Source organism: Enhydra lutris, unplaced genomic scaffold (assembly GCF_002288905.1).
Source record: "Enhydra lutris kenyoni isolate GAN:26980312 unplaced genomic scaffold, ASM228890v2 scaffoldscaffold2, whole genome shotgun sequence".
Taxonomy (NCBI): domain Eukaryota; kingdom Metazoa; phylum Chordata; class Mammalia; order Carnivora; family Mustelidae; genus Enhydra; species Enhydra lutris.
This window is the reverse complement of record NW_019154086.1, coordinates 1,795,228-1,810,312: the sequence shown is the minus strand read 5'-3', so window position 1 is coordinate 1,810,312 and position 15,085 is coordinate 1,795,228. Positions and strand designations below refer to the sequence as shown.

The 15,085-nt window shown below is 36.5% G+C and overlaps 1 protein-coding gene across 1 annotated transcript in view; it reads left to right on the top strand.

The window, feature by feature from the left end:
- Positions 1-4,696, top strand: part of LOC111151093 (interleukin 1 receptor accessory protein) — a 125,731-nt gene extending 121,035 nt beyond the window's left edge. Inside the window, exon 11 of the mRNA XM_022508865.1 lies at positions 3,876-4,696. Coding sequence (XP_022364573.1) covers positions 3,876-4,594 — 719 coding nt within the window. The 3' untranslated portion in view covers positions 4,595-4,696. The remainder of the gene's footprint in view (positions 1-3,875) is intronic.
- Positions 4,697-15,085: the final 10,389 nt, after the last annotated feature.

The following is a 15,085-nucleotide window of genomic DNA, read 5'->3' as shown; positions in this document are numbered from 1 at the left end:
AGTGGAGAAAAGGAAAATAAAATACTTATAAATAAGGCTGAGCATCCTGTGAAACACCATAATTCATAATTTAAAGGAACCCTTATCCCAGCATTATGAATGTTGATAACCAATTCTAAAACTATCTCCTGCATTTAAGTGTCCTTCATCAGTGTTAAGCCCATAATAAATCATTTCTCTATAGTGAAGATATCATTTTAAATTGAAGAAAAGAAAAACTTCATGAATTCCTGACTGTAAAACTATGGTATGGAGTCATTCATCCTCAAGACCAGAGGAAGGCTGACTCCAGATAAGCTTTGAATATCAATTGCATGAGCTTTAGGTAATGGGGAACTGTCCCATCACAAGGGGGACATTCTCTTGCCATTGCTGCATTCTTTTGCACTTTTGGATTCGATATTTATCCCAAATGCTTTTGGGTACCCCTAGAAACTTCTTGATATTCCTTTTCTTATTTATCTACTGATCTTTGATATTGAAATTTTCCAAATGCTAAAATCTAAACATCTCACATCTAAATGATACATTTTGTCTCATTCTTAGAGAATTTTGTTTCGAGGATTTTTTGTTTGTTCTCATTCTTAAGATAATTTTGTTTCAATGTTTTTCTGTTAGTTTTAAGTCCCAGAAGATACCTGTTACAAAATTTTTGAGGGAGATGAGGAAATATAATTTTGAGAGCAAGGAAAAATTGCTCCATAATATTAAAAAAACTATCTCTAATGCTTAAAAAAACCTTAATGGTTCCAGGTATATGATATAAAGATCTTCTGCACCCAAGTTAACAAAGAACCATGACATATAAAGTGTCTAATTACATGATCATATAAAATTTATTTAATTATCTTTTATGTTGTAACTTAGGTGATTCCCTAGGATTCTAATAAACGAGCATTCCATTGTATTGGGAAACAAAAGCATCATTCCACTTGCTAATTATCCATTTATTTGCATAGGTTTTAATATTTTAAGATTATCTTATTATCTTTTTATTTTATTCATAAACTTTTGTATTTTCCATTTTCCATTTGATTTGTAAATTTGTTTATTTTAAAAATAAACCATTTATTTTCAGATTTGAATTTTATTTTGTGCATGTGTTTTATGTCTTTATTTTCATGTTTGGGCATAAGAAATGAGAATAAAAAGAATTAATGATACACATAAAAAGAAATGTTAGAAGCTACATTAGTTAAATTTCTCTTTCTGACAGAAATCTGAGAAAAATGGGAATTTTATATCAAGAACATTTTTTACATGTGAATAAAAAAGTTATTTAAATAAAATGAATTGTTCTAGTGTGCCAGGTTGTGTGTGTGTGTGTGTGTGTGTGTGCATGTGTGCCTGTGCATGTATGTGTATGTGTGTGTTTGTGTGTGTATGGAGACAGAGGACGAATAACATACAGCTAAAAGAGAGCAATGGGCTAGGAGATTAAATGTTGCAGTAGTATTTTTTATTCACATGTATTTTAAAGTAAATAGACAGAATTTTTTAAATTTATTATTCACTTATGAATCCACTTATAAATCCATATTAAGGTGATTCTTTAAAGTTACCATGAAGAATTGATTCAAATTCAATTAACATTAGCCCTACATTAGTTTAATATTGTGTTCACTAGATTTAACCAAAGTGATTAATTCAAATGTCTATGATCTGTAGACATTTACATATTGCTATTTTTAATTTTTAACCATCCTGTAAGTTTACTCTTATTGTATGCATTTTATGGATGGATGATTTGCTGCCCTTGCATACATCAGTAACCTACCAGAGAACAAAACTACAGTCCTAGTTTTCCTCTAGGTGAATTCCAGGGAGATTGTGACTTAAAGGCAGGAGTATTCTAGAGCATTGATGAATTCTAGATCAGAAAACATGACTTCAAAATTAATTTAGTGCCACACAAGACATCTGGTTTCATCAGTCTATAGCCACACCTTACTTTTTTGAACCCAACAGAATAAATGACCCAGTTTATGACTCCCTCTCCAAATAATCTTCAGTATTGAAACATAACAATTCACATTCTCAACTGTAGTTTTACAATATGAAAAGTATTAAAATATGCCATAAAGGAGGCAGCTTCCTTCAAAATAATGTGTGAAGATCCCTAGGAATAGCCCATTCCCCCAAATGATAAGCATCTTCTCCATTACATTCCTCAATGTTACTGAATTCCACTACTCATATCTGTTTCTTTAGCATTGCCCTATTTCAAATGCAAATTTTACATTTTCAGGATGGGGTGCCAATAATTAGAAAAACACACACAGAGTCTTTCTTTAGAGGATATAGGACAGCATTTTATTTTCAACAGTGATATCTCCATTGGACAGAATATACATTGTCTTAATGTGACTATTTTGAAGTAAAATACACAATACACACACATGAACACACATACAATTTGCGCAAAGTTCCTTTTGGTGAAACCCATCCATGCTGCCTTAAGGTTATATCGTATTTCTCATGAGACAGGAGGAGCAGCAGATATTCTACTTGTACATTCTCAGGTTTATGAAAGGCAGGTACAAAAGTTCTCAGTAGGATTGGGACAAAGAAGTGTCCAACACACACACACGCACGCACACACATGCACGTGCACACACACACAGGCTTTGAAGATAAATAAAACTTTAGATTTATCTTTTAAGATCAAAGTAAAAATTCTCTAAAACTACTTCACACTCTTGACAAAACTAGTTAAAGGATCCTCAAAATTGAGCACATGTCTCTTCCAATTACCCTTCAAATTTATGTTAAATTTACTAATTGGAAAGAACTAATCTGGCAAGGAGCACAGCTCTTTTACTCTCTCAAATTCATAATGATCAAAATTCACTGCAAACTTTCAGCTTGTCTTCACAGACTAGAAGGTCTCTCCATCACTGTTTCATCACTGAGGTACTCAACCTCATGGTCTGTCTGCACCTGTTTTCAGCATTGTCAATGGCTGATTTACACATTTGGAAATCCTTTCCTTCAGAAAATCACATTATTTAATCCCTTAAATTTCGTGATGAGCTAAGAACTACATTTATCTCTGGGACTTTCCATAGGAATCTCTGGCCAAATCCCCCTCAGTACATATTAAAAGTTAGTGCTTTGTCAGAAGTCTTAACTAATTGATACCTGCCCATTGTCTGTTGTTACCCCTTTAATTGATTTTTAATCCCATTTTTCACACTTATACATGAAAAAAAGGAGAGAGATTTTAGTTGATAACAAGATCAATACTATGAACTGTCTGATGTTGTGTCCAAAAATTTTAAGAATCAAAAGATATAACTGTGGTTTTTAGAAGATGGTAATTCCCTATAGCTCTTTGCTGATCAGACTATGTCTGGAGCATTGTGTTGAGGCCAGTTCAAGGTATTACTCTCAGGAAATACTATATAAATTGAATGTTACTCAGAGGAAAATGATAAAAGTGGGGGAAGAGATTTGATACCATGTCTTATGGAGAATAAGATAAAAATTCTAAAGCTGATCCTAATCTAAAAATGAGAAGAAAATACAGTGAGGTAAAAATAGTTGTGAAATATTTTAAACATGTGAAAATATCAGATCCAAGACCACCAGGTAAAATTGGCAGGGGAGAATATTTCAAAAAAATAATTTACAAACAGGTGAAATTAACTGATTTTAGAGGTGGTATATTCCTCATCCATGAAGGTAGCAGAGACTTGGCAATCATTGATAAGAGTGGTGTTTAAGTGAGATTCATTAGCTGGGTAGATTACTTAACACTGAGATCCTATATTCTTAAGTGTTTACTTATTGCTACTTTGTAGGATGGACAATGATGAACTACAGCTTATGTAAAGTTTCACTAGGCATTGTCCTATCTTTCCATTTTCCTATAGATACAGTGGAAGCAGTCTTTGACTTCATTCAGAGAAGCCGAAGGATGATTGTTGTCCTGAGCCCAGACTATGTGACAGAAAAAAGCATCAGCATGCTGGAGTTTAAACTGGGTGTCATGTGCCAGAACTCTATTTCCACCAAGCTTATTGTGGTTGAGTACCGTCCCCTTGAGCACCCACACCCAAGCATCCTGCAGCTGAAGGAATCTGTGTCTTTTGTGAGCTGGAAGGGAGAAAAGTCCAAACATTCTGGCTCTAAATTCTGGAAGGCCTTGCGGTTGGCACTTCCCCTGAGAAGTCTGAGTGCCAGCTCTGGCTGGAATGAAAGCTGTTCTTCCCAGTCTGACATCAGTCTGGACCATGTTCAAAGGAGGAGAAGTCGTTTGAAAGAGCCCCCAGAACTCCAGGGCTCAGGGAGAGCATCAGGCACCTCTCCAGGCCCAGACATGATGTCCAAGCACAGAGGGAAGTCCTCTGCAGCCTGTCGCTGCTGTGTCACCTACTGTGAAGGAGAGAGTCACCTTAGGAGCAAGAGCCGGGCAGAGATACATACCCAGCCCCAGTGGGAGACACACCTCTGTAAGCCTGTTCCCCAAGAATCAGAAACTCAATGGATACAAAATGGCACCAGATTGGAGCCCCCCGCTTCCCAGATCTCAGCCCTTGCTCTTCACCATTTTACGGATTTATCCAATAACAATGACTTCTATATCTTATAATTACCGTGTGGTGGGTGGTGGCTGCTATCTATCTATACCAGCCCTCTTTGTGTTATGAACCTATGGGAGTAATTGACATTTTTATCATCTAATGGACTACCAGACTGTGTCCCCTTTATTGATTTTTAAAAACTATTTATTTCTAGGAGACAAAAGACCTGAGGACCCGAATCCAGAATTATTGCCTCTAATGGCCTCAGAAGAGCACACTCTTCTTGGGCCCTAGAAGGTCAGTATGTGAAAGTTGCCTAAAGTCTGATCCTCTATCTTGCCCAATGGTTTCAAAATGAGCAAAGAATTTAAATATGTTTCCTTTGAGTTTGTTGATTAATGTCATATTATGAGTCAGTCAGGTGTACTTGGGCTATGACACTTATAGGGTATGTGTATCCCAAGAGAGCATTGTGGAAATGAGTTGATTGTGGTGGAAGCTGTAGGAATAAGTTCTACTAAAAACCTACAGCACATTTTTCTTGGAAGAATCAAACACACACACACAGATACATGGTGTTCTGTCTCACTGTAAACTAGTGTTCTATAAACTGCCTAAAGTTGTTAGCATCAATAAAGTTATATTTTTATGTGATTTTATTTGTACTAACAAATTTTTACCTCTCTCTCCTTTCTTTTTATGGCTCTTGAACTCATATCAGAAGAGTATTCCATTTCAGGAAATCAAGACTTGGTTTAGGTACTAGGAAAGTTCAAAGTGTCTCTTTAGTTTCTTTCTAATGTGTGTGGAGGGGAAATTGGGGAAAGGACAGAGAAAGAGAGAGAAAATGTTTCAAATGAAATGGAAGTTTACACAAAAAATCTCCTAGTTTTAGAACTGAGAGCTGAAAAATTCAGTATTATTAGGGATTCAGTGTAGCATTTGGTATATGTAACCCTTCTTCACATTCAAGGTTCTGAGAAGGGATAGTCAGTCCAAGTGCCTACAAGAATCAGAAAGTAAGAAAAAAGATAAAAGGGGGCTAGAAATAAGCATAATACACATGCTGTCCATCTAAGACCCATATGTATAGAGATAGGTATAGGTACATATTTCTTTACTTGAAACATCTTAACACAGTCATAAAAGGCACATGGCATTTGATCTGCCAGTGAGGGAGATAATAGAGATGATTGCACCTGTGGGTAATTGAAGAATATTCCTTAAAAAGGGAGCAACCTCTACTCAGTTCCATCATGATAGTTTTCACTCAGTCCTATTGTTGGCAGATTGTCCAGTTTTTCAAAAAAATCTAAAAATTAAGGTTTGTAAGTAGTCTCTCAATTATGGGATGTCTTAACCTTAAAACAAAAGAAAAAACCCCCCAACCAAATCACATGAACATGTAGTCAGCCTGAGGGCCACCAGTTTGTAATTTTGGAACTAAAGTATTTACCCAAAGAGTATATATCTGAGTGGGAATTCAAGCGTCCTTGGCAATACTGAGACTAGAGAACACAAACAGGACCTAAGGACATAATGGGAGACTTCTATTCCCTTCCCAAATCAAAAACATCTGAATTGTCAAAAATAAGGCTGATCTGACCTACCACTTCACCAGAGGAGAAAAAATCTGCAAAATAGTGTGCCCTCCATCTTCTCTGATAGAAGAGTGTGGGTCCCCTGAGTGGTGAGGTTGCTATAAGAAAATTAGAAGCATGATCTGCTTCCCCTGAATAGGAGCAGGATGAAAAGAGCAAAGTACCATACCAGACATGAGCAGTCACCTTCAATATGTTAGTGCTGGCTGCTAGTAAGCTGTGGCCCAATGAATGTCAACATTTTTCAGTCACTAATAGTGAAGGATGGTTGGAGAAAGAAGCCAGACATTCCGTTCCACTACTCCACTTGGAAAGAAAAGCAGAAAATCCCTTCTCTGTTGAAACAAACTATTATACCCCTTTCCTCTTGAAAGAAAAAGAGGTGGGAATAAGGACACCCCAGAGTAAATGTGACTCATCATGGAACTTGTAATTAAGAAATGATAGGACACCCTACCTAAATATCTTGTAGAAAACAATTGAGCACAATCCATATTCTATATTGCATTTCTTTATGAAGAGATTAATCCATCCTTGATGTGTGTTCAAGGATCTTCACTTGGAAGAGAGACAGCAGATGTCTCCCAATCTATTAAAATGGAGTAATGTATGTTGCTCCAAATCCTAAAAAGGGAGAGAGTTTTTTTACCCATAATCAGTCTTATTCTATATGAGCTCAGTGTTCCAACTACAAAAGATCTTTGGAAAAATTGAGAATTACTTGTGCCATTTATGAATTATTTTTTTGTGTGTGAAAAAAAATAAAGGATAAGTGGCAACAGCATGGAAATTAAACATGGGTTCTTATGAATGAGTAGCTAGATAACCGTGTTCTCAAAAGCTAAGTTAGTTTTGGTCAGTATCAATTTCCATTAACAATATAAGGCCAATGTAAGCAGTATAAAGTCATAGCTTTTGGCATTAGCTACCCAGGGGTCAGAAAGATAATGGACCATACTTCTACTGTTTGAAGAAAGGCTAGGAGGTTATGTTATTAGTCTCTGACCCAACATTCCATACTTGAGTGTAATATTCATTGTCATATATTTCAAGAGGCAAATGATAAGAAAATTTCCTCAGGGGTCATGCATATTCATAACTAATATGATATGATTGCAGGTTAAATGGATATCATTTACATAGGAATATTGCCTATTTAGGAGCAGGAGTTTTAAGTCAAGTAGAGATGAATGTGAGTATTGCTTCTCTCCTAATTATCTGTTTGACCATGGGCTCTCTGGGCCTCAATCTCCTACAAGTTAAATGGAGATAATATTATTAACCTCACTGGGTTTTATGGGCAATAAACGATATAATGCATGTTAAGTGCATAGCACAGTGCCTGGAATATTATAAGTGCTTTGTAAGTGTTGGCCAGTACTATTCCCATAGTGAAATCATGCTCATGGTTGCATAAACTTACATTTGTGTCATGATTTATGACTCACAAATTGATTTCCTATGTATCACTTTTATTTCCTTATCTTTTTTTTTTAACTCTCACAAAATGCACAAAAGCAGTACATAGCAGGAACGTATTATCCAGATTAAGTGACTTTCCTAATGACACTCAGCCAGTTAGCAATATGGTTGGGCCTCTGATCTAGGCTTCTGACACCTGATCCAGTACCAATGCTGGAACTATTCCTATAAAATTCACGTGGAAGTATTTCTAATTGTAACTATTTAATTTGGACCATTATACATTCAGATCAACAAGTCAATTAATGTAAACCTACAAGCAGCTGATTAAATGTCATATCAAGTGTCTGATGTGTCATCTGGCCTTGTCATATTATGATTTTATATAATTCATTTTTAATATTATAACATTTATTTAAGAATTTTAAAAGTAGAACCATTTTTTGTGTGTCTTCCAGACTTTATGATCAGGTTATAATTTTTCTCTCAAAATAAATTATTTGTATTTGTCTTAATGGAAAATAAAAATGTACACACAATTTACCTTGAAAAACAAATTTAATCTTTCAGCAGTGATGATTTACACTGTGAGTTCTAGTCACCATCTCTTATAACCAGTAAAACCTTGAATAATGTGTTCACTTCCACTTTGAAAAGTTGAAATGGTCGGTAAAACTAGTAAGTGTGAAACTGCCATCATAATAAATTGGCCTAGTTATAAAGATATAAGAACACAGAAGGACAATCAATCCCAACAGCAATGGTTTAAAAATTTTTGTGTCTAAAAATTTGGGGGGCATCTTACAGCAGAGATCCTGGGACAAGTTCCTCCCCCAGGGGAGCTGGTTTATTGGGTACTGAACATTGTCTAGGAGTCTGCTTTTTTATATTGTGCCCTGGATAATTCAGATAAGGTATTCCATGGGTCAACTACTACTTACAAGAATTCTTTTAAACCCTTCCCATATTTTTTATATTATTACTCAGGTTTAAGAGGAGAAAAGCTTTATTAGAGTCTGGTCCAGGGCTTCTCAAAATGTGTTCTTTGATGCATCCATATTGGAACAACTTTGAGTTCATGTTAAAATGCATATTTCTTGACCCATCCAAGAATAAATAAAAGATCTCTAGAGTGGGGCAGATTTGCACTTGGAACAAACTTTCTGGGTGATTCTGATGCACAAAAAGTTTAAGAACCATTAATTTTATTTCTCTTTAACTCCTCTTTTACCCTTGTAGGCTCTGATTTTCTCCAGCCAAGAAGGACTACAAATCATCCTTTTAACAAGGTGTTTGCAGGCAATAGATGAAAATACTAAGGCATGCTTAGCCCTTAAGTTGCCTTGGCACAGGAGACAATTAAGTAGAGGAGTGGTTGATACAGTGTATTTCTAATATATGAAGCATCAAACACTGACATTTGAAATCTGGTATGATTGCTGTAGTCATCACATGTATTAATCAGATTCAGATAAGCTATGCTAAGTAACCCCAACACTTTAGTAGGTTTACATAACAAGACCTATTTCTTGTTTATGCTGTATGTCCAGATAGGGGCTTACATTTTTGTAGTTTTGCCGTCTGAAATGTGTAGCTCCCTGCTATTCTACTTCAGCCTAAATATGACACCACTCTCACTTACAATCCATTGGTCAAAACTAGCTATGGCATAGATCTAGTCATAGGGAAGGCTGGCAAATGCATTCTTCCTGTGTTCCTGGGAAGAGAAAAATGAAATGGAACTTGGTGAACACATAGCATTGTCTTTGCCTAAGAATGAGATACTGAGATTGCCTGAAGAGGCAAGATAACTACAACTAGAGTTATGTTACATACTTTGATAATGAAGAAACGGAATGATTCCTGCCAACACCCCACCACCACTTGCCAAGGTGTCAAGTCAGGTACTTATTTTAAAAATGTACAGAAATGAACAAGGCTTGTCACTAATTTTCCTAAAGGAAAATTGTTCAAGTCATACATAATAATTACAGCTCCTGGCTAAAGAAAATGTTCTTAAAAACTGGTAAGTTTCTGTGTTTGGTTAATTTCCATTCAGTGACTTTAGGTAGTTCTCTAAGAATGTGGTGCTCAAACCATCTGTCAATGAGCCATTTCATTTTTGAATATCCAGGGAACCTCAGAAGGATTGAAGACATTTAGAACACAGCAAAGCATGTAACACGGTTATTAGAAAGCCTCCCTTGATATATTTATCTGAAGAGCTAAATGGGGGATTTGAACTGAACATGCTAGAGCCCAGATAAAGGAAGAGACAAATGCTGCTGTGGGTATTATGAAGTCGGCTGCTATCTATGCATCTGCTCTCTCTACAATTTGGATTCTCTCTATTAAAGATTTGCATTTTTATGACTTGTCTAATGTTGTGCAGTATCATTTGGTCATGACGAAATCTCTCTTTGGTTTGGTGAAGATCAGGGCTGAAGGTGCCTTGTTCCATACTAACAAGTTATGATGCTGAACAAAGAAAAAGTTGGATTGTTTAGTTTGGTGAGGAGATTATTGACACTCAAAATTCTCTAGAGAGTAATTTATGAAGTTTTTCTCTTGGATAATACAAAACACTAACAAATAGTTACATGGAAAAAATGGTGCTTTGAAATGGGTTCATAGAAAGAAAGCAGAAAGATTCCAAATCTGAACTCAGATCATGAACTATTTTTATCCTACTTTAGGTGATGGGAATTTTAATACTCTATTGCTTTAGTGGAAAAAAAGAAACAAAATAAGATCAAAGCTGTTATGTGTTTATTATTCATTTAAGACACAAAGCCATACATAATAACTTACTACTTTCCTATTGCCAGAAACTATGCTACATGCTTGCAGTGAGCTTATATTTCAATACCATGCTTCAAAATACTGGAGACAAATGGTTCTTTTAAAAAAAAAATGCACGTATTAGGGGCCTACTTCAGACCACTAAACTCCCCAAATTATTTAGATGTACACTCTTGTAAAGAATAACTGACTTAAGTACCTTTAAAATATTTGTAACTATTCTCCTGAAAAATCAGTGATGACATATTATAAATTTGGAGAACAAAGAGTTAAAAGCAAATCCTGATCTTTTAGACAATATTTTGTTAAAGAGCAAACCTTAAAACTTACTGCCAAATTCTGGAATTTGAGTCCTTTATTTTCATATCTTGCCTTGAAATTGCATAAAGTAGGAGAAAAACAAAATGCAGAAAACAAAATTATAGAAATAATCAATGTAGTTAATCAACCGGAGAGCCAAAGAAGGCTAGAATGCTTGTATTTATTATATCTATGTCATTGGTCATCTACAATAGACAAAATATTCAAGGCATAACAACTTGGCTATTAGCAAAGACCATTAAATGACTTCTTAGAATAACCAAAAGAAAAAAAGTGTGAATAAGTGAACCCACTCACTCCTTTACAAACCTTAGTACTATAGTACTATACTTAGTACTATACTTAGTACTATAACATAAAATTCCCAGAGCTAAAATGTGGAGTAAGTGCCAGTGTTTGGGGAATAAAACTTAAATGATCACTTCTATAAATAAGGGCTTTTGATATAATGGGATCAGGAGACCTGAACTGGAGTGTCAGTTCTCTTTATGGTGTGACTTTCAGACACTTTTGCTCTTAAATTTCTAATTTCCCCACATATTATATGGGTATAACATAATATCTACCTCATTAGACTGTTGTAAGGGTAAAATAATAAATGTGAACCTCTAACATCTCTAAATTATATGCTTGGTAGTGATATTATTATTATTATGACATTATAAATGAAACCGTGGAAAAGAAAGAGGTTCAAGAGAAAGTTCCTAAACCTGCTGAATATTAGGGAATGGTCCAGAGCACATAGCCTAACTGTAATCCTTCATCACATAAAAATTAAAGAATAAACACTACAATTTCATATGACTCTAAATGTTGAAGACTACAAAAAAAATCACAGACTCTGAAAAAGTAAATTTTTTTAAAAAAATGCATTTGTTTTGTACTACCATATAACCAACTTTCTAATACCAACTTAAAATAACACATATTGATTATCTCACATTTTCCATGGGTCTGGGTCAGGAATTTGGGAGAGGCTTAACTGGGCATTTCTCACTCAGAGTTTCTTATTCACTCACTCGTGAGGTTGCTGTCAAACTGTTAACCAGTGCAATGTCTCTCTGAGCACCACCGGAACCGGAAGATCCATATCCAAATGCAGGCACACAAGTTTTGGTCAGAAGCCTAAGTGCCTAAGCACCTCTATAGGCTGGTTGAGCATCCTAGTGGCACATAGCTGGCTCATCCCAGAGCAAGAGATTCCAAAGAGAGAGAGCAAGTAGAAAACCACAGTGCCTTCATGACCCAGTCACCAAAGTGACATATCATCACTTTTGCAATATTCTGTTGACTAGAAATGAGTCCCTAAGTCCCTTCCAAATTCAAGAGGAAGGGAATTCAGCTCTAGCTTTTGAAGGAGTATCAAAAAATTGGGGGACATCTTTTAGAGCCAGAACTATAACATAGACAACAATTTTTCAACTGAATAAATTCAAGTCCAGAAAAGGAAAATGACTTGTCCTCAGGCTTCCTAACTTTGTCCCTAACATAGTAAACTAACTAGATGTAGAGGTGCCACAACTCAAATGAGAGCTGTCTTGTTCTAGCTAGGACATTTCTTTTTCCTGGTGGAAGATGAAGAATGGGGAAGAATTCAGTCATCTGTAGTCCTGGTTACCTCTGTCTCTGTTTTCTCCCTGTCTGTCTGCTACGCTTCCTTTACCCTTTCTTTCTCCCTTCTTTGTCTCTGTCTCTCTCTCTCTCAAAGTCTTCCTCCCATCCACCCTCCCTCCCTTCCTCTCCTTTCCCTCATTTGGGGTTCTAGTCCACAGACAGCAGGCTCTGAGAGTTGCAGGAGGATGAGATGAACAAAGTTGGTTAGTCACATTCTTTTTCTGGGCTTTGAGTATTGAAACAAATTTTGGACACCTGGGTGGTTCAGTGGGTTAAGTCTCTGCCTTCGGTTCCGGTCATGATCTCAGGGTGCTGGGATCGAGTCCCATATTGGGCTCTCTGCTCAACAGGGAGCCTGCACCCCCCACCCCCGCCTGCCTCTCTGCCTACTTGTGATCTCTCTCTCTGTAAAATAAATAAATAAATAAAATCTTAAAAAAAAAAAAAGAAACAACTTTTATTTTAACCTCTAAAGAGATTGAAAGTGACTGTTTATTCCAAAAAGCAGCCACTGAGAGAGGAAAAATGAGGAGGTAATTGCTTTATCTGAAGTAACCCAACTTCTCATCTTAACTCTGAACAGAAATGGTTATATATATGTAATCAAAGCATTTCTCTTCTGTATCTCAGACTTCTGAGACCCCAAAATGGTTGGAATTGGACTAGCAAGTCTGTAGGATGTTATCATTCTATCCTTCTTTGATTCACTGAGTAATGTTTAGATAACCCCCTCTCCTCCTCCCATATCACACACATCAACATCCAAGGTCTAGTGAGATTTGAAAGAATATTTAAAAGGTGCAAGTGCTCTTCTCAAAGAGTCATAAAGAATGCTTCTGTCTGTTTAGACCTAGTTTCTGTAATGCCTTTCTCCCTTGTAAAGCTAAACAGCTAACTTCTGTTCTCCTCCCTTATCTACTGTCCATCATTGTCTGGGGCTCATGGCTATGAGAAGATAGATCAAGTTTACCAGGAGCCTACTGATAGTTCAACTCTGGTGCCTCCAATTTCTCTAAACCAATTTTAATCATAAGTCTCAAGGTCACGACTTTGTAAATGAGACTGAAGAAATATTACCTTTTGTCTTCCTAACAGCTTTATGCCCTTATTTTTTACCCAAGCAAACCTCGAGCAAACTTCTTATTGTGATAAATATCCATATATTTCATGATGCCAAAAAACATAAAGGGACTTAATTTTGAAATTACACAGTGTAGAAACAGCAACAGGAATGAGATCTGAGTTCTAATCCAAACTATAATTATTCTCCCCTCCCCTCCCCCTCCTCCTCCTCATTCTCCTTCTCCTCCTCCTCTTCTATCTCCTTCTCCTCCCCCACATCCTCCTCATCCTTCACTTTTTTCTTATTCTTCTTATTCTTCTTCTTGTTTTTGTTATGAGACATTGAGAAAAGCACTAAACTGTGCAGTGTTCTCCCCATCAATACAGTTCAAGGATCACTATGTGTCTTTCCATCTCTGATATTCTATGAATTAGTCTAATAGTAACAAAGCCGTACTTTCCTGTGTATTTCAGGGTATAACCAGGGTTCTTTCCAAGTAATCTGAAGTCAGATGTCTAAGAAATTCGATTCTCCGCAAGCCCATAAAATGCTAGTTAAGTTGCACAAAGTGAAACCAAATCTCAGAGATCTCTCCTCTCCACTCATCCTGAGTCAATTGCTTGCCAAACTGATTCTACTTCCAAAAAGCTTTTCAAAATTCTTCTCTCCTCTTCTCCCCAAGAATTCTATGAATTTAAACTACATATACTCCAAACACTGTTTCCTGAATATGCTCTGTACTTTTATGCTCCATGTGCCTCTGCTAATATTTCTTCTGCATGGAATGCTCACTCTTCTCCCCTGCCCTGTAAATGCTCTTTCAATGTTTTCAAACCGATGAAACTGACCCAGGCAGCGTTGAATGTTCCTTCCTTTATACTTCTGTTGCTCATAACACTTCTGTTATTGAATTATGAATTTCTCTATCTCTCTCACCTGCTGTACTGTAAGCTCCCATGGGCTAATACTATATATTGAATCTCTAATTTGACCACTTAGCATGATGACAAGCACATAACAGTTTTTCCATTCATGTTTCCTTAAATTAAGTATTATGACCACTATCATTGGAAACAAAGTAATAGAGTTCTCCTCTTCCTTTCTTCTATTTCCCCTCCATTATAGCTGCAGTGTTATATACAAGGCACCATTTTAGGCTTTTGTTCATCACTCTATAAAATGAATTCCAATATTGGAATCCTGGGGCTCCCAACACCACATCCAGCATCACTAAATCTGGCCCTTGGCATTGCTTGAGGACAGATGATCCATGAACTAGTAGGGGTGGAAAGAGCCCCAGCTGTGCCACGCCTGGCCGGGGTGCCCCCTTCACATTAAGGACGCCCAGCCCTGCCACACTCTATCTGCAGTAACAGCTGAGGCTGGAGTCAGTACTATGCTCATTGGCAGATGTTCTGTTTGTGATATTGCTATTAAATAGACTCAAAATGACAGAACACTGAGCTGTGATAAACATGCTCTACCTACAGTGTACCACAGAGTATTTCTGGCTAAGGAATTCAAGCAGAAAAACATTAAACATCTTTATTGTTTTAAAATCTACAGGATATTAGAACAATGAAATAAAGTGCTGTGTTGATTCAGGGTCAGTTGGTAATTATGGCATCCGTTCTTCCAAGCGCCCTGCGTAATACATTCTTTTCCTCCACATTGTACTCTCCACAATCTATGTGACAGTCCTCCTCTCCTCACTACTTCTGTGATTTAAGACTCAT